The 19,966-nt window shown below is 47.3% G+C and overlaps 1 protein-coding gene across 5 annotated transcripts in view; it reads left to right on the plus strand.

Moving 5' to 3' along the window:
• Positions 1-19,966, plus strand: part of SPG7 (SPG7 matrix AAA peptidase subunit, paraplegin) — a 50,130-nt gene that overhangs the window by 27,740 nt on the left and 2,424 nt on the right. For 3 of the 5 annotated variants that reach the window (XM_084644254.1, XM_084644253.1, XM_084644255.1), the window contains exons 10-17: positions 3,149-3,273; positions 4,740-4,842; positions 5,947-6,057; positions 9,718-9,833; positions 11,041-11,197; positions 12,301-12,464; positions 14,855-14,932; positions 17,036-17,239. In XM_084644254.1, the coding sequence (XP_084500380.1) occupies positions 3,149-3,273; positions 4,740-4,842; positions 5,947-6,057; positions 9,718-9,833; positions 11,041-11,197; positions 12,301-12,464; positions 14,855-14,932; positions 17,036-17,239 (1,058 nt within the window). Of the gene's footprint in view, positions 1-3,148; positions 3,274-4,739; positions 4,843-5,946; positions 6,058-9,717; positions 9,834-11,040; positions 11,198-12,300; positions 12,465-14,854; positions 14,933-17,035; positions 19,254-19,966 lie in introns of those variants that run through there. The other 2 variants (XM_084644256.1, XM_084644257.1) reach the window with 2 other exon arrangements.

The following is a 19,966-nucleotide window of genomic DNA, read 5'->3' on the forward strand; positions in this document are numbered from 1 at the left end:
GGCTGTATCTCAGAGATTGTATGCAGAGAGCATCTGCAAGATTTAGACATAATTTGGATGTGAGGACCTAAGGGATCTGAGTTGGATACCCAGGGTATGCTCCCGAGTGACAGGCAGGATGGTGTATTGTCCATAGTGATTGAGGAAAGGGGGCTGGGGGGCAAGGTGGATTAGGAGCTCCGTTTTAGCTATGTTGATCTTGAGCTGACACTAGACATTGATAAGTAGGTGTCAGAGACAGGCCAAGATAGTTTGGAGTAGAGGTAAATCTGTGAGTCATAGAATAGCTTATATTTGTGTTTGTGCCTGAGATTACCCAGAGATAAGGTATAGAGGAAGAAGGAGACGGGGACCAAGGACAGAGCCCCATGGAACCCCCCAAAAAGCTGGAGGGGGGTGAGGCAAATCCTTCGAAGGAGATAATGAAGGAGTGGTTAAGCCCAGCTAAACTGAGTGAATGTAAGTTTGTGTCTTGTTAATTTCACTGTGCAATTCAGAGAATGATTGTGGTGTTCCTCATGCATACAGGCGACCTTGCTCTCCATCAGATCTGTGACAATGTTCTTCAAGTTCTGGTCATGCAGCAAGGGAAGAATAGAGCACTGATCAAGGATGCGTGGTATTGTATTTACAAGTTGTTCAAATTGCCTGGCAATATTCATAAATTTAACTCTTTCTCAGAACAGATAAGCAGTTTGAATAGTGAATTTTCTGAGCACAAACAACTAAACAGCAGACAAGGAAGCACAATCCCCCCGAATCTTCTGCAATGTCTGAATAGATGAGACCTTTAAGGCCAAGATCCTGTCTGCATTACGACAGGTTTCAGAGTAGCAGCCATGTTAGTCTGTATCTGCAAAAAGAACAAGAGTACTTGTGGCACCTTCGAGACTAACAAATTTATTAGAGCATAAGCTTTTGTGGGCTACAGCCCACTTCATCGGATGCATAGAATGGAACATATAGTAAGAAGATATACATACAGAGAAGGTGGAAGTTGCCATACAAACTGTAAGAGGCTAATTAATTAAGATAAGCTATTATCAGCAGGAGAAAAAAACTTTTGTAGTGATAATCAAGGTGGCCCATTTAGACAGTTGACAAGAAGGTGTGAGGATACTTAACATGGGGAAATAGATTCAATATGTGTAATGACCCAGACGCTCCCAGTCTCTATTCAAACCCAACTTAATGGTGTCTAGTTTGCATATTAATTCAAGCTCAACAGTTTCTTGTTGGAGTCTGTTTTTGAAGCTTTTCTGTTGCAAAATTGCCATCCTTAAATCTTTTACTGAGTGGCCAGAGAGGTTGAAGTGTTCTCCTACCGGTTTTTGAATGTTATGATTCCTGATGTCAGCTTTATGTCCATTGATTCTTTTGCGTAGAGACTGTCTGCTTTGGGCAATGTACATGGCAGAGGGGCATTGCTGGCACATGAACACTTTTCAGAAGCAGTTATTTGCCCTGAGTCCTTGGCCAAAATCTCCCTCTTCCCAGCTCTTGTGTTGTGAGCCAGTTGCTGGCCTGACAGCTGCTCTGCACCCTGCACAGTGGCTGTATTTCAGTGAAGCTATATGTGTAAGGCTGAGGTACTTGGTTACAGTAGTGGTGGAGGAAGCAGGGGACTTGTTAAATCAACCAAATCCTCTTCACCATTTCCTTGAAATGGTTTGTCTCACGAGTGCTGCAAACAAGAAGGTTTTTCAAGCTGGATTCCCAGCACTAGCTTTAATTCGCAGTCACGGACTCTTAGGTGTTACTTTTATAGACTGCTCATTGTGACTGATGCTTGCATGCTGAGGCCAAAGCATGTTAATAGCCAGGTGACATCATGCTGGGAGGATTAGTATAGATTCAAGGCTGCTGATCTAGATTTCCTGGAGCTGTACGTTTCCCACCCACTGGGACCCAGACTGAAAGCGAGTGTGACAGAGGCTGATGCAAGGAGGGTGCAGTCCGTGGTTTTTGTTTTTATGTTTGTTCTAATAGTTCAACCTATTTTAAGACTGAGTCTTCCCAGCTGCAAAGCAGATGATGCGCTGTACATTCTAATCCTGCCCTGTGAATAAAGCTTGTTAGCCCCCAGGTGACTGCCAGTCTCTCTGCTTATTTATCACGCTCTCAAGTGCAGTGTAATACATTACCAAAGAACGATCGTGCTTCATCCTTTTCAGGAGCTTATTTAGAAGGCATCCTTTGGGGGGGGGGAAGAACTGATGTTCACTGTAGAACAAGCCGCTTTTTTCTATAGAGCCATTCCACTGACTTACCTGTAACCTTAAACTCTCCACTGAGCTATAGTATATTGACACATTTGGCAGCTTTGCTGTTGGAATTGTGGAATGCTCACTCATCCCTTCCCCTGGAAGCTTGCTGCATGCCTTACAGCTCCGAGGGCTCTTGATGTCTGCTGTTGTGAGACAAGTGTATTAGAGTGACCCATGTCCATAGCCATCTGAGCACCTGATGGAATATAATAAGCAGCATGGCTTGATGCCTCAATGTGGCACTTCTGCTCTCCCCTAAGCTAAACGAGCAACTGCCCCTTCGTACCTTACTCCTGCCTTGGGCATCATGCCTTCCATGAGGCCCCCAACATGTGAAACCCTGTCTGCCAGGCTCCCTTCCCACAAGCCCCTCTTTAAAACACACAAGCATCACAGGTTTGTTAGCCCTATAACTCCCTTTTATCCTTATCAGCCTGGAAACAAAAGTGTAAATCATGGCACCCAGGAGCTGTGTGCACTGAACATTGCTGCTCAGTCCCTTTTTTGTTGCATTCTGTCCCTCATCTGTATGTTGTTTGTTTGGGTTATAAGCTCTTTGGGCTTGGACTCTCTTTATACTTGTGTATCGCACACCTGGGATGCCTTTGTTTACCAAGGGGTGCAAGGAAAGACCAAAATCCATAACCCGCTTCTGATCCCACACACAACTTCTATTCCCCCCTTCACACATGACTAAGAAGAAGTAAATGTCTTCAGTCTCGCCTGCCGCAAAGGATGCCACAGATGTACTGTGGCTGAATGTTGTAAAGCTGTGGATGGGATTCTCCACTTCCCATCGCGCCTCAAGCAACATGAAGCCTGCATTGTACGTTATGATACAGAAATCCTTCCCCTTCATGTCTGCTCTCGTTTTGCTACAGGGATGGGAACCACAGATCATGTCATAGTGTTGGCTTCCACCAACCGTGCTGACATCTTGGATAATGCTCTGATGAGACCCGGGAGGCTTGACAGACACATTTTTATTGATCTTCCCACGCTCCAGGTATGTATCCCTTCCCACCATCTGTGTGTGTGAGAATCTGGTGTCACAAAGCTTCACTTTTTGGTCAGTATCTGTTCTGGCAAAGTCCAAGTTTGGCAGTAGTGGGAACGGCAATCCTGTGTTGCCCATCTTACGGGGACTCCATGGTATTAGCTCCTCCCTTTGCTTAAATCTGGCCTTGCCTGAGAACTTTGCTTTAGAGTTCTCCTTTTGTCATGGAGACAGCAATTTCATGCGTATCTGTATCCTCTCTCCATGAAACTAGGAGCTGCCTAAACTGGTTCTGTAGCCAATACTGCCTGTCTGGGCGGAGCCCAGGTTAGTAATGCACCTTCACCATTCATTCCTCTCTGCTACCTGCACTCCTTAATTTGTGTTGGGGCTTGCCAGGGCTGAGCCCAGCACCTCTAGGCTTGGCAGTTCATAGCCCGGCACCTCTGGGCTTGCCGCATCAGTTATGAAAGTAAAAAAAAAAAAAAAAGAAATTGCTTGAGCCCCAGCTCCTCTTTCATTATAAATTAAGCACTACTTACCTCACTCTGTCTTGCTTGTGTTTGGATACCCACTCTCTTCCTTGCAGCCTGCTTGGCATGCGTATCCTCCTGAACCAGGAGCACTTTCAGAGCCATTTAACAGTGGGAGTCCAACATGTTTGCTAGGATGGGACTTGTAGCAGAGTCTGGACACAGACTCTGAAAGCAGCAAGGAAGACTCACTCTTCCAGCAGATTGTCTCCTCCTTCCATCTGCGGCTTTACTGTCATCCACAGATTTTTCATTTAAAATACCTTAAATGCCTGATACAATCTGGCACCGGAAATATGAACTGTGCAGCTGCCCCGAAAGAGGAGGGGGAAAACCCCTGGCAACGGAACCTGTTGTTTTAATCAGGACCTCCTGGACCAGCTGAATGAGTCACTCTTTGGCCCCTTGCCAGCTCTCATCTAGCCCCCCCAACTCAATCTAAGAAATGGCCATATGTCGCACAGTGAGTAGGAGACGTCTTCACAGTGGCAGGGGAGGGAGCAGGCTCTTGGGCTGTGAGCTCCTGATTCCTTTGCTTTAAGTGCTGTGCTGTTAAAGAAATGTTCAAAGATCAATGAGGGTGAAAGTCAGGAGGGGGGCGAGTTCCCCTTGGAGAGAGGAGCCGGTGACTCATTGTAAGCCTCCCTGTGTCTGTCCTGAATTTGAAAGCTCCCTCAGTGTCACTGGAGAAATCAGAAGGTAAATACTTTGAGGCTCAAAGCAGGGCATCTCGGCCCTCTTGTGGTTGTGTCCTCTTCACAGCTTTCAGAATGTACTAGTCACTTGTGCTTCTTCCCTCCAGCTTCCCAGTGACGGAGCTTGCTGCCATGTGTGATGGGGGGACATTTATTCCCCCAATCTCACCTCCAGGTGACAGCGGTGCCAGGTTGCTGGGCTGGGGCGCAAACCCCTCCATGCAAACGCTCTTCCTTTTTATTACAGGAGAGAAGAGAGATCTTCGAACAGCACCTGAAGAGTCTGAAGCTGACCCAGGCTGGCAGCTTCTATTCCCAGCGCCTGGCTGAGCTCACCCCAGGATTCAGTGGTATGAGCCATGCTTGTTCCTTAGGCGGGGGTTGAGACTTGTAAGGGTTTCCTTGTTTGTGAACTCAAGGGTTGGTTGTTTTAGCCGCACCCTTCTTTACAATGTGTGTTGGTCTGAATGATTTTATTTCCTCTCTGCTCCCTCTCTTGTTGAAATGGCCAGAACCTGCACAGACTCTCTTGGATACAAATGTGTGTGTGGATGAGCGACTGCTTGTGGATGTTTTTCAGTCTCTGAACGTTTTGGGCATCTAGCTGTTTTCTACCTCAGTGGTGGGGTGGAGGGGAGCCGGTACAGCACTCATGATCCAGATTCCCATGGGAAAGAGCTGCTGCTTTTGCCTCTTCCTGGTTGCTATTGAGAATGAGATGCTGTCCCTCAGTGCATTAAGCTGAGGAAATCAGAGCGTAGATCAATAAACACTTTAACAAAAAAATAATTCACTGCTGGGTAGAAATGAGTAGAGGTTACTTTGTAGAGCAGAGAGGCTACTTCGTAAAATCAAGCCACTCTCCACATTCCCACACCCTGGAACTTTTAGGGATAGCTGACTGGAACACAGCTTCTGACCACGGGCTCCAAGGCTTCTGTCTGCATGTAGTTCCTGGAATACCCTTGCTGGGTTGCCCCTCTAACAGGCCCCAACACACTGCTTCTGTTGTGACTTCTTGCAGCAGCTCTCGCCCCCCACCCCCAATCACTCATGCACACAAACTCAGAACAGATGTTTTCTCTCCTGTGGAGAGGTTTGTGCAGTTGCTGTAAGAACAATGCAGTGGCCCAAGCCAGACCAACTACCCACACTGCACCGCTCCCCTATTGCTGAGAGCCAGCGTGGGCTTTCACCCTGCTGACTGATAGCTGAGCTCTGTCCTGTGCGGCAGCCCAGTGCTGATTGCCAAGAAGCCAACCGTGTTATTTAAATCAAACATAAGCAACACAAACAAAGTTCGTGCTCTCTTCCAAGGAACAAAGGGAGCTGGTGATGCAGGTGTATTTCATTTCCATAGAGCCTCCACCAGGTTTGTGCCTGCCTTTTCTGTCCTCCTGTGCTCTTTGTCCCTCATTACAAAAAAAGCTTGATTTGTTAACTCTTATCTGTAGGCGCTGACATAGCAAACATCTGTAATGAGGCTGCTCTCCATGCTGCCAGGGAAGGCTATAAATCCATTGATACTTTCAACTTGGAGTATGCTGTAGAGAGAGTCATTGCAGGTAAGAAGCCCTGACCTTTTCTCATACTTTCTAATGCCGCCATGGTGCTTGTCATGCCTTTTGGAATATGGTTCTTTAGTGGGCAGAGTTCTAGCAAGACATGGTTCTGATCATGCTCTCCCCTTAGTACAGGTAAGGCTTTGGGAATCCTGCAGTTGCAGAATTGTGTTTGAGAGTCTAAGCATTCTTTTTAGAACATGTGTTTAGCCCTTATGGTGCAGAGAACTTTCCAAACCTGAGCCCAAACTAATAGTTCTCTTCTGAGTCTATAGACAACCTGAACCAGTAGGTGCAATCTGCTCCTATCACAATAGGGTAACTCTGAAACCTAAGAAGGACAATTCACATGTTTGTTCTTCAATTCTTTACATTTCTAAAATGTAGCTTTCGGTGTCCATCCAGCACTCTGGGCACCTATGGCATAAATGTAAATAGCAAAACCATGCTAAAGAGATGCCCCCTCCTCAACAGCCATAGAGAAGAGTGAAAAGAGGAGCTTTGCAGTATGCCTGCCAGGTTAACAAATCCAGGTTCTGGTGGACCAAGTTGGGGTGAGCTCTAAAACTGAGGAGCCCTTGCAGAGAACATCCTGCCAGCAACTCCATGTTGTTTGTGTTGGGGGAGCTCCAACTTGAGCACTTATCCCACAGTCCCAAGCCAGCTGCCATGTTTTCCCAGGTGCCAAAGTCACAACTGTCCCCCAATGAGCTGATTAAATTTCAGGCTCTTCTCCCTTAACCAGAAACTCCGACAATGCAAATTATGAACTGTTAATGTAAAAATCTGCAGCACACTGAAAATTTGTGAGCAGAGTATGTTTAATATCAAAATAAGCCAGGGACTACACTGTACCAATGGTAGTATTCTTTTTTAATTCTGTAAAAACCTATTTGAATTTACCTGAAACTGCCAAAGAATTGAGTCTGCTGCACTAGAATGCTGCAGAATTTCGGTCCATTCCGCTGCAGAGCACACAAGGTCTTGATTATGAGAATGCAAATGTTTGGCTACTTACATAGTACAATGCCACTATATGAAGTGTGATACTGGACACATACAAGAGGCTGCATGCTTGTCTAGTGAGGTACTCTGTCGGATGGTTATGGCCCATGGGCCAGAACATTTGTGTTGGGTGAGCTGTTTCCTCATTTGGAGTTTTAGTCTTGTTTTATTATAAGGTGCTTAAATGCCCATGAATAGGTGCTTTCTAAACATCTTAAATATGAATTGCAGGAGACGATTTACAATTTCCCCTACCTTAAAAGCGCAATTCCCCCTGAGGATTCTGGGTAATTCTGTGCACACTTGCACAAAGCCAGACACCTGGCTGCTTAGCAGCACCAAGTGTGGCCAGTGAAGGGACTTCTGAGTTGCTCTGCAAAGGCATAAACCAACAAAAGCTAATGTTTGTTCCAGCTTCTCCTATGGTGGAGCTGCTGCCTCAGTTGGAGAAAATGCCAGTCTCCTTGAGGAAGGGACTTTGTTGGGTTTTCCACTGGTGGTCACGCTTGCCTTCCCCAGTCGCACCTAAAATGTTGCATTTTGGTTTTTTAACGAAGGTCTGTGATGCAAGTCTGGGGTCACAAGGTTTTTTGAATCAATGAACAAAGTGAGTTTATTAACCAGCGGGACTGTAGCTCTTGGGGTTAGGGGAGTCTGGAGCTTTCGTGCTGCTGCCAAGCACAAAAATACTTAATGGTGCTGCTGCTGTCTTAACCGTCCACACACCACAAAGTCATTGCTAGGCCTCCCTGAAAGTGAAGGAGACAGATGCCCGGTTTTTACCGCAAGTGTCTTTGCGTTAGGAAGAGTGGTGTTAAATCAAGGGAAGGGACTTAGCTGGTGCTGAAAGCCACGTCAGCCTTAAACCCTGCTGTAACGAGGGAGAAGGGGTAAAGGTGCTTCTCAAATGCTAATTGCTGCCAAGGCTTCAAGCCTTGGAATGGGTCCAGTCTGTAAGACTTGTCTCCTGGGAATGAGGGAGACCGTGTAGAGAATATGGAGCCGTGTCTAACAGGCTCCTTGTGGAGGATGCCAGCAGAGAGAGCAGCTGTGCCTCTGGTGGAGCCTGATGGCACCCTTGGCTGCCTGTGGAACCCACTAGTGCTGCGCTGGAGCAGCAGCCTTGGCACAGTCTGCTCCTAAACAGAGTAAAACAAGCTCTCCGGGGACTCTCCTAGGCCAGGCTGGCTTTATTCAAGGGAAAAAGCAATTGTGCAGGAACATTCCGTGCTATTGCAAAGAGTTTCATACAGTCTCCCTCCCTGGTGGGTTGACAAGGAAATGCTTCTAGAATTTAATAATAATAATAATAACCCAACCTGCGTTTAAGGGACTGACCTTATTCTGATTAAAATTAAGGCCATTCTGATTTGAAGCTGCTGTTCCATCCCCATCATGCCTTGTGAGGCATAGCTCTTGCTGGGATCCCTGGGCAGTGATTGTACAAAACATACGTGAATGTCATTTGCAATTTCTTTGTTGAATAAGGCTCTTGGCTTTCTATTAGCATTGTATTTTAAACAGTGTTTTTTCCAAGGTATCATGCAAAATCAGTGCACTGCTGATATTCTCCACTGAGCCCATTCTGCCCCCTACAGATCCTGGCACCATGCAGAAACTTCTGCTTTAAAATACTGGCACTTTGCACAGTACATGGAGTTGAGTTCTTGATGTGTATTGTACTCTGCAGTTAGCATATTTTCTGCACATATGCTACGCATTTGATTTCCATTCAGCATCTCTTCCAAATACTAATTGGGCTTTTTCCAATTTATCGTGCATTGGCATGGAAAATGGACATTAAAAAAATACTTTTTTCCTTTTTTAGGAGAGGAGAGAACACTGTGAGTTCATCTTAATTTGCTAATTCCAAAAGCTTGTCCCCAGACTGAAAGAACTTAGACTGTTCCATGAATAACCAGCATGGAAAACCTCCCTAGATTTGTACTAAGCCTTCATGTTCAACCTTGAGCTTGCACTATTTCAATGTTCCTAATAGACTGAATCCTCGGACGGGGACCTTCTTCTGTTGCAGATGTTTATAATATAAACATCTTGCATTTCTATGATGTCTCCTATCTAAGGAGCTCAAGGGCCTTACAGCCAAACTAAACCTCGGAACACCTCTGCCAGCTCAGTGGGTATCTTCATCTTGTAGATGTGGAACTGAGAAAAGTGAGTTGGCCAAGGTTACAGAGAATCTGTGGCACAACTGGTCCCAGATCTGAATCCTAGGCCTGTGCTTTAGTCATTAGACAGGTGGAGATAATCTATTAAAATGTCTTAACTCAGCCCTTTGAAAAGAGAGAATAAGAGATCTCAGCTGAAAATGTCTCATGCTTCAGTTCAGTGCAGAATAAAACAGCCTACACTTCAGGCTGAATTCTTCCGAATTCAGGTTTGTAATAGACACAGTCATGTGGTTAACTAGTAAGGTGATAGAGGGCACCTCTTTAACAGCACATAATTGAAGCGGTGTTGCTTTTTCCATCTGGACGGGGTGGCAAGGCAGGCAAGAGTAATGAGCTCGCTAACTGTTACACTGCACACTTGGCTGGCTTGTACAGTGAGTTGGAAAAGAGAGTGAACTCTGAGCTGGTGACAGGCGTAAGCCAAGAACACATTTTCCCAACTGAAGCTCTGTCCCCGTTTCTCCAGGCACTGCCAAAAAGAGTAAGATCCTGTCGCAGGAGGAGCGAAGGGTAGTGGCATTTCATGAGTCAGGCCATGCACTGGTTGGCTGGCTGCTGGAACACACAGAGGCTGTGATGAAGGTAACCTAACTGTCTGCTGTGAATTAATAACAAAGCTCAACGCGGGGGTGGGGAGAGGGTCCTTTTGGATTCCAGTCTAATGTATACTGATCATAATGCAACAACTTGTGCTAAAATCTGCTGCATCATCCCTCACGTCTTCTGAACTTGGTTACAGTAACACAGCCAAGTGCACAATTAGGAAATCCATTATCAGAGTCCATTAATAATGGTGATGCACTGCACTTTGTGCTGTTAATCTTAGTAATCATCTTCAGCCATCATTTTACGTTTAAAAGCTAAACTGGCTGTGCTCAGAGACCACAGTGTTCCCTGTGCACACTTAAAGGGACTAAAATCTACCTACAATTGCTCCTTGATTCATATACCCCTCCCACACAAAGCATGGCCTGCGTGTGCATGTACAATCTTCCTCTCACGGAAGCACATTAGAAAACTATTGGTTGGGTCATCACGTGTGACTCTGGTTTGAAGGGATGCTTTTTGAGACTGGTAGGCTAGTGAGTTGGCCTGCCTCAGGAGGCACTCCATAGGAAAGGGCTTCCTTTCAGACCTGTGGGGCTGTATTCTCCAATGTGTTTCCCCCACCCCAAAAAAAGACCGAACGTTGGAATAAAATCTCTTAACAGTATCAGAGACTTGTTTGTGTTACACTAGAACTAAACCCTTTTGTGTAGTGTTGCTTTGCACTGTTAGATGATTACTGCACTCCCAACATTTAAATGATCTTATAAATGATGCCTGTTTAATATAGAGCCAATTTCTGCTTGCCTTACTAACTCTGGTAATCCCATTAACTTCTGCAGAACATGCTCACAAGTGTGAAGTGAGTTGAGTTTGGTTGATGGTCTCTAAAAGCACTTTGGCATCTTGGGGGTTCACTGGCTAGTTGACTATTACCCTAGAGTGACTTCCATGTCTCATTCCTCCCTGCCTCTCTCCGTAATGTCAGGAAGCACAATCATGAAGCCAGATCTTTCAGTGGGGGGACGCTGTCAAGTGACATTGTCACTTTTTGGCCTCCTGTGCCTGTAATCTCAAGAAGCTGTGGCAGTGCTGAGGTTCCCTCACACAAGTGCACCCCATGGCCTCTCACAAACCCAAGGTTAAATAGAGAATCTGAATATCTTCCTCCCCTCTCCCTGCTTGGATTCTATTTTGTAGCCCCTGTTCTCTGAAATTGGCAGAGGCTGTTTGTGTGTTTCAGGTTTCCATAGCCCCTCGAACAAATGCTGCCCTGGGATTTACTCAGATCCTCCCAAAAGACCAGTACCTCTTCACCAAGGAGCAGCTGTTTGAGAGAATGTGCATGGCGTTGGGAGGGAGAGTGTCTGAAGCCATCACCTTTAACAAAGTCACGACGGGTGAGGAGCCAGAACCTTCCACGGGTTGGGCCAGATGAGGTGCCAGGTTAACAGGGCCCTTCCTTTACATAGAAGGGAGATAGCTGTCCACCTCCTTGGCTTTCAGAGCATGTTGGCATATAAGGAGCTGTTCTGTAGAGAGACTCCTGTACAGCACTGTAAATCCTCAACTGCCTGTCCTAGTAACACCAGCTGGAGGAAGTCAGGGTGGGGAGAAAGAGGATTTACTTCCAATGTCATTGTCTTTAGGTATAACGTGGGAGAATAGCATTAATAATTGAAATCCAAGTGAAGGGTGCCATTTTCAGACGTGTTCAGCATTGGCCTAACTCTGTTCACATTAAAGCCAACAGTGAAACTTCTGTATAAGAATGGCCACACTGGGTCAGACCAAAGGTCCATCCAGCCCAGTGTCCTGTCTTCCGATCGTGACCAATGCTAGGTGCCCCAGAGGGAATGAACAGAACAGGCAGTCATCAGGGGAAGGATCACTTGATGATTGCCTGTTCCATCACCCATTCCCAGCTTCTGGCAAATTGACGCGGATGGGAGCAGAGCTAGGCCATCACTGAGCAGTCTCGAAATTCCCACCTTGAAGCGTTATGCTATGTGCCAAAAAACTTCAGTGTTCTCTTCTAGTCTCTGAAGTAGTTTACAGGGTGTTTAGAAAGCTTGACCCTAGGTCTGTGCTTACCTGTTTGTGATCTGAGCAGCAGACATATCTGCAGACTGGGGAGTGGGGTGAAATGTTGAATGAGTTTTTTTTGATCAGGGTTTGTCCTCATCAGTGTGTAGGTCTCTTCCTAACTGACATGCCAGCCTGCTGTCTTAGACTTGCTCCTAGAGGCTCTGGTGAAATACTGTCTTTTCAAACTCTGAAGGTGAGGTGAGGGGAGATTGTGCATTGTAGGAGCTGTCAGTAGAATGTGTGACAGTTTCCCCTGGCTTAGTTAGTAAAGTCAATGGTTGGGGTGGGCTGTCCAACTACACAGATCCTTGCAGGTCTGAACACCTGACTTGCAGAGGGGGTGGTGTGCTAGAGGTGCACCAATTGCTACGCTGGTCAGCTCTGTGATCCCATGCTGTCTTCCTGTCTCACTCAGGAGCAGAGGATGACCTGAGGAAAGTGACCAAGATGGCCTATTCGATGGTGAAGCAGTATGGAATGGTGCCCAGCATTGGGCATCTTTCTTTCCCAGAGATGGAGAGCATGCCCGGGATAGGTCGGCGCCCCTTCAGCCAGGGGCTTCAGCAAATGATGGACCATGTAAGTCTATTTGTCCTGGCAGCTTCCCTTTTGTTCTTTGCTTCTCTCACTTCATTTAAAAATCCGAATTGCAAATAAAACCTGCCGCCCGATATTTTGTGCTCCCTGGCCACTTAGAAGGAAACGCCTCGAAACCTGCGCTGGTTTGTTCCGTGCCACCTTGTTAGGAACGTTCGCTGAGTTCCAACAGGCAGAATCCTGTGCAGCTACAGTGTCTGCACCGCTGCTGCTTTAAACCGCAGTTAGTTGCCATGAAATAGGTTGCAACGTATAAATCTATGCAGAGAGCTGTAGTCATGATTTCAACTTGACCGGAGTCTTATGAGATGGGGCAGAGTGGGGGACAGGGTGATGAGGTGTGACTATAACTTCTTTGAGGGTGGAGTGGGAAACAAAATAAGGATGAGGTGATTGTGGGATTGAGAGTAGATGCCTGGATCGGGAAAGTTGCTGTGATTATCTGAGCGTATCCACCCCTTCACTTTCATGCTACTCCTGCGGGCATGCTGTGCCAAAAACTTAACAATTCTTTGCACAATATTTTAAAATTCTGCAAATTTTATTTGTCAAATAAATGTGGAGACTCCAGGATGACATAGGGGAGCACAGGCCACTGGCTGCACAGAGGTGGGAGATCAGTGTGCAGCTCATTCCCAGGACACAGACTCAGTGGTGAGGCTGCACCCAACCCTGACACAGCACAAGGACCAGGCCTGCCCCAGAAACACCCCAGGGCCCTGCCCCTTCATGCCAGGTGCACCAGATGTGGGAAAGTAGGATCACCAATGCAGGATCCAAGTTTGGAGGGGCTTGGTGTGGGGGGCTCCAGGTGTGAGTTGAGAGAGCGCTGTGTGGGGCAATCTGGGTGCAGGCTGCTCAGTGGGGGATCCAGGTGCTGGAGGGATTTGGATGCAGAGGGGCTTGTTGGGGGGTTCTGGGTGCAATGGTAATGGGACTCTGCAGGGGGTCCAGGTGAAGGTAGTTGGGGCTCAGTGGGGTGTGTGTGTGTCTGGGTTTGGGAGGGATAGAGCTTGGCAGTGCGGTCTGGGTATGAGGGGCTCAGTGAGGGATTCCAGATGCTGGGGAAGTGGAACTCAGTGGGTGGGGATCCATGGGCAACTGGTTGGTGCTCAGTAGGTGGGGACCAAGGTGTGGGTGGCTTGTCAGGGTGGTCCAGGTGCAGGGCGAGTGGGGCTTGTCGGGGGGGAGGGTTCTGGGTGCTGTGGGGGACTCAGTGGAGAGGTCTGGATGCATGGGGCTTGGGCAGATGGAGGAGTAGCTCCCTGTACAGGGATCCTTTCCCCTGTAGCTGAGGAGCGTTGAGTGCAGGAAGTGGGGGAATAGGGGAGTTTACAGAGCTTCTTGCACCTGGGGGAGAAATCTGGGGGTGGGTCTGACACAGCCCTGGATGCCGTGCAGAGGAAGAGGAAGTCACATCCTCCTCAGTCCAGCCAGGAGTAGCAGCTGAGCCCAGCACAGGGTAGGAACCACTAGCTGGGTCTTCCCCAGTCTCCTCTCCTCCTCCTCCTCCTCCCCCCCGCCCCGTGATTTACCTCTCTGCCAGCTGCCCTGGGCACTGAAAACATACTGCTGGGGAGGGTCATATGGCTGCTCTTTTGGCTTCCCTTTGCTTTCCCATCAGAAAGTTATCTTTCTGTGGGGAAGCAAAGAAATCTGTGGGGGACATAAATTCTGCGCATGCGCAGTGACGTATAACTCCCCCAGGAGTAACAGTGTGCAATAAACAATACTGTGTGGTGTCTGGATCACAAGAAGATACGTAGCCTAAAAATCTCAAAAATAGAATTTTTGTTTCTTTGGTTTCTAGATCTCTTGGACACCCTGGAGGAGGGAGAGAGCAGGTGTTTGTATTAGGGCTGGTTGAAAACTTCCCAGTGAAACGGTTTTTAAATAGAACATTGGGTTTTTGACAAAATGAAATGTGTGAGAAGTGTCTGCCTTCTCCAGACAGTGTTAACTCATGAGAAACCAAACACTTGAAAACGGAAACATTTTGATTCAGAAATGCTGCCGCGGTGCATTATGGGAATTACAGTTCAGCTGCCTCATGCTCCTATTCTCCTCTATCATCAGGTTTCCCAGCTGGACTACATTACCCATGATGCCCCACAACTGGGGACTCACCTGATGTGCTGTGGCAGCTCATCAAGAGAGTAGACTCGTTTTTGGCAGAAAATCTTTGATTTTTTGGTTTTAAAAAAAAGAGAAAACCAAACTCTTCCATAGGGACAGGACTTTCTAACCAGCTCCTGTTTGTAAATCATGTCTCTAGGAACAGCTCATCTTTTATATGAACATAGTGTTCACTCGTCTTTGTCTGTGCTCCAAGTCTCTCTTCCATTATCATTATCTCTCACTTCTCTTCCCAGGAAGCAAAAGTGCTGGTGGCTCAAGCATATAGGCACACAGAGAAACTCTTACTGGACAACCGGGGCAAACTGCAAACGGTATGGACTTCATTAGTGCTTCTGGCATCATTGCGGCCACCAGGTCCTTGCTTGCTAGAGTCCTAGGGAGTGGTGGTGGTACTTTCAGGAAGCGGTGTTTCTGTGCTTATCTTCCAGCTTTGAGAAGCCGTGTGAGTTCTGGTGCATTTCCAGATTGCAGGAAGATTAGGGAAGCAAAGGAAAGAGACTTTGAGCTGCGTATCTGGTCAGCCATTGGATTAGGACCTGGCATGCATGTGTGTTTGCAGTGGGAACTTTCTTTAGTGGTGAATGATGTGAGTCTCTAGGCATTAACTGGTGGTGTTCAGGGACTCACTGCTTGGCAAGAGGGGTGCTCTCTGTGAAGGGCTTGAGGGGGGCGGTTGAAGGTTAGACTCTGTAGCACAGAACTGCAGTTCCTTTAGGTTACTTCCGTGGTGACTTTCTGATCCTGGGATGCCAAATATGGGGCTGCGAGTAATTTACACCACTGCAAGAACAGCTATCGGCCTTGCCAGGAGGAGTCTGCCATGTCAGAAGCAGCATGTCTGACAGACTCAAAAAGCAAAGTGCTGCCTTTACCACCGTGGCTGGGGGCCAATTCACAGGAGATCCACCTGGGGATTGGAGCGGCCCAGTATCTGAGGGGAGGAATAATGGGACTTAGAGCCTCTTGACTCCGCGTCACCAGTGTGAATGAGTTGATAGTCTCAGTTCACATTGTTAAGCTACTGCTGCCAGTGTTACAGGGCTGGCTGCACCTCTGCCCCCTCAGGTATCAGGCCGTGGGCCTTTACCTATCCTAGGATGGAATTTCACAATTCTCCCACTCTTGGACCAGGGCCTGGGCTATTGTACCCTGTGTATCAACTGTGCTCACCCAGTGGCCCAACTGAGTATGGACACCTTTGATTCTTCCTTTAGGGAGTCTGTGACCAGTGATGTATAATGACCGGCCAGCCTGCTTCAACCACAGTATTGTTTACTTTAACTGTGGGATCAAACCATTTAGAGAAAAAGGACTTGAATACAACTGTCTACACACATATCTGTCTTACCTAACTGCTGACATATTTGTTGGTAATGTGGGCAGTCCTGTCACTTTCAGACACCCCGAGAAATTTGAATGGACCTGAAAAATGAACTTTCCTCCCATGCCTAGAGAGTTTCTGTCCAATGGGCAGTGAGGAAAGCTTGTGTTACTTTTGTCCAGACAGTACCTATCCTTTGGAGGCCTTTAGTTTCATTGACTGTTAACCTGGCACCTTTCACAAGTGTTCACACAGGTGCAAAGTCAACTAAGTTTATGGACTAGAGGGACAGACCTTTCTACCTCTGTTCCTTGGACCTCATTCAGCTAAAGTGATTCTCCTGGTCACTCCTTCAGGCCAGCAGCTGGAGATCACCTGATTAACTTATACCCCAGTAGCTGTAGCTTGCCGAGCTTAGGGAAACAGAGCATCCAGTCGTAGTCCGCTGTGAGAGTGCCCCTCTCCCCAAAGCTCTCCTGGCTGTTTCTCAGTCTTTGTAGCAGGTGCCAGCAGCTCAAAAAGTCGCATATTGGCCCCCAAAAACTACAGATAGGCCAGATCTACACTAGGTGCTTCTGTTGGTCAGGATGTGAAGCCAGCAGACGCTCCTAGTGTAGACGCAGCTATAGCAGCAAAGCTGCACTTTTACTGATACAGCTTGTAACCAGTACAGAACGAGCTTTGCTGCTGTCGCTGTGTCCACACTAGGAGCGCTTTGCCGGTATAACGTACTGGTTTTCTATACCAGTAAAGTATTCCTAGGGCAGACATATAGTATTAGCTGTAAAACCTGTGGATTTGGTAACCCAGGTGTGTTTGTTTCCCTCCGGCACCAACACATCTTGCTTCGGCTGCATGTTTGTCCAAATATATGCCTTGATGTTGTTTGCTGCTTACAGTCATGGACAAACATCTTCTCTTCCGTTTTCGCTGACCTCCTGGGGAGGATGGAGGCATGTTCTGGAGATGCTTTACCACAAGCACGTGCTGCCATGTCAGCATGCTCTTCTTCATGCCTTGCCAGAGCTGCCACTAACTTTTCTGAGCTCTCAGTGCATGTACACTCACCTTCTGCCTTGTCTGCTCTTTCTAGCTGGCGAATACCCTCCTGGAGAAGGAAGTGATAAACTATGAGGACATGGAAGCCCTGATTGGGCTCCCTCCTCATGGGCCAAAGAAAATGATCGTTCCTCAGAGCTGGCTTGAAGCAGAGAGAGACAAACAAGACACAGGCGATGAAGAGCCACCCCAGCAACCCCGCACCCGGGAAGAGGAGGAGGAACCCAGTTTGAGACCAGTATGAAACCCATTCCTGATCCGGAATGGGAGAGGAGGGCTTTAAAGGCTTCCTTCTAGCACCATACCTGAGTCTTCCCCTTTCAGCTGCAGGGTCAAAGGCACTGAGAGACCAGAGCAGGGGATCTGTGTGTTGCCGATATCCTGCCCCTAACTTCTGGGTTTCTCAGCTACTGTGCAAGGCAGGCTGTCTTCAGGGAGGGATTCTGCAACTGGTTATCTCTGGGGTTGGGGATTCCTGATGCAAGCACAGATGTAGTTGGTCATGTGAGGCAGAAAGGGGTAATGCATGGGTTCAGAATTAATTTAAATGCTAAAATCTCTTTTGGGCTCAGCGCAGTGTAAACACTCTTAGGAGCTGGATTTCTTGTCAACATGCAACATCTGTGCTGTGATATGGGTGTGCGCTGTCATTCCTTCCCGTGCCAGAGCTTCGGAAGTGTCTCTCTGTCCGGCACAATCGTGGAGTCCACTCGGAAGGGCTCAAGGCAGTTTAAGACACAGTAGTTACCACATGACTTGACTGTACACTTTGATTATCTCTGCTCAGAGTTTAAAAATATACTGACTGAGAGAACAAGGTTCACTGGAGTAAAATGGTCTTTGTGCATTGTTATGTAGAACATTATTAATAAAAGCAGGAGGCGGGGGCGTTGTGACATGTACATGTCCTGTTATGACAAGAACACAGTTCTCCAGATTTAGGGGCTTCCTGTGCTGGTTGTTCTCTCTGATAGTTCTGTGCATGTCCCTCTCTCTCTATGGGGATTTTTTGGTTTTGGTTGGTTTGGGGTTATCAGTTTGTGGATTGTTATCAATTTGTGTGCAGGTACCGGCGAACCCCACATGTCTAAAATCCAGTCTAGGATCTACTTCTACATCAGAAGCCCATTTTCCAGATCAGGACTGAACACAAGTGCTGCATTGAGAGGCTGAGTCCAGTTATGCTGTTTCTTTTCTCAATAGCAACTCGAGAAGCACCTTTCAGTAAGGATTCTGGGATGGAAGCCTGTGTGTTTATTTGCATTGATTTCTACAGGGGGCTGTAGACTGAAGTCCTTTGCTTGTGTTCAGCCCTTTAAATCCTCTGCAGAAGAACCTTGTTGGGGCATGATCATTCTCACTCCATAATGAGAGCATCTGAAATATCTGTGCATTGATGTCTGGGGTACTTTGGTGGCTGGCTGTATGGTGTGCCCTTTTCACTTTTATTGAGGATTATTTCCATGGATTATTCCATGAGGATTATTGTCTGTGTCCCTGAAAGGCCCCAGTCCAGGTGCTCCCCCACCCCAGTTGCTTCTTTAGGGGACTAAGAGGTCTGAACACAAGTGAAGGACTTCAGTCTACAACCCCCCCGTAGAAATCGATGCAAATGAACACGCCTCACATTATCGCCATCAATCTTCCATTTGTGGAGAGCAAGACAAGACTTTTGAGGCAGCTAATGTTGCATTGTTCAGATGGAAGGGATGCAGTTATCCAAGGCATTCTTACCCACCATCACTTATCTGATGCAGAGCCTGCTTCTGTCTCAGGACTCCCAACCTCTGCTGGGTTTAGGAGTAAGGCTGGGTCCTGAAAATTGACACCCCCACACCCCACCCCCATCTCTATAGGCTACTGTAAGGCAGTGCCACTTGCCTGACCCACTGGTTGTACTAGTTTTAATGCCAGCTCTGTGTTGGCACAGCATTCTGTAGTGGTTTTTACTTGTTAATCTTATGGGGAAGGGATGTTTTTCTTCTAGTCTGGGACTTGATATTTCCATTGCTTTTTCCCTTCTTTTCTTTTTAACATGATGGGCTTCCCCTTTATTCTTTGAACTCTAGAATTTCACCTGCTGTAGAAACACTTCTCAACCTTTTAAAAAACTGTCTCAAATATGTTCTGGGCCTGTTTGTATGCATACTTGGAATCTGGTAGCACTGCTGTTAATTGTAGTGTGAATACAAATGTAATGCAATTGGTTTGGGACCTTTCTTAATAAACAGCAGGCTCCTGTGTTTACGGTATCCTTACCAGTCTGATCATTTTAAAAGGCCTGCCTGTGCAGCGTGCAGCATCTAGTGGTGCTTTGTCATGCCATATTCTGGCACAGGATTGATTTTTAACTGGTCAGACAATTGGAAGTATCCACATGCAGAAAAGTGGGTTCACAGAGGTTTGTGGAGCAGATGTTGCAGCATGGCTGGGTCACTGGCTGTGAATAGCGAAGCCTGCGTTAAAGATTTGTCGTGGTCTGTTCATCATCTGACCACAAAATGGATCAGTCATCAAATGAACTGTAAAGCAGAAGTGATGGGAGACTCCATGAAGTCACTGCTTGTATCAGCTGCCTGCCACTGACTCCCCGAGATGCCCTTGGCTGGGTGGTGGCCTCTCCGAGCTTAGCTGCTCCTGGGACAGCATGGGTCTGACACCCAGTGAGCAGCTCCTGGGGTCCCTGCACTATGGCTGCAGGGGCTTCCTGGGAACTCCTGGAGGAGCTGAGTCTGTGAGCACCTCTCCCCTCCCAGGTGAATCCCAAGGCAGGTCCCATCTCAGCAGTATCCCCTTCCTGGTGGGTGTGTCCAACAGTGTGAGCAAATGGATCACCACGCAGCTTTCACCTCCCTCCACCCCCACACGAGTCCCACAGCAGATCTCTCAGGCTTACTGGAGTGTAGGTGGTGGGCTGAGGAGGTGGATCTGTGGCCATCATGGTGGATTGATTTCAATCAGCAAG

This window comes from Lepidochelys olivacea (assembly GCF_965140295.1).
Source record: "Lepidochelys olivacea isolate rLepOli2 genome assembly, chromosome: 12".
NCBI lineage: Eukaryota > Metazoa > Chordata > Testudines > Cheloniidae > Lepidochelys > Lepidochelys olivacea.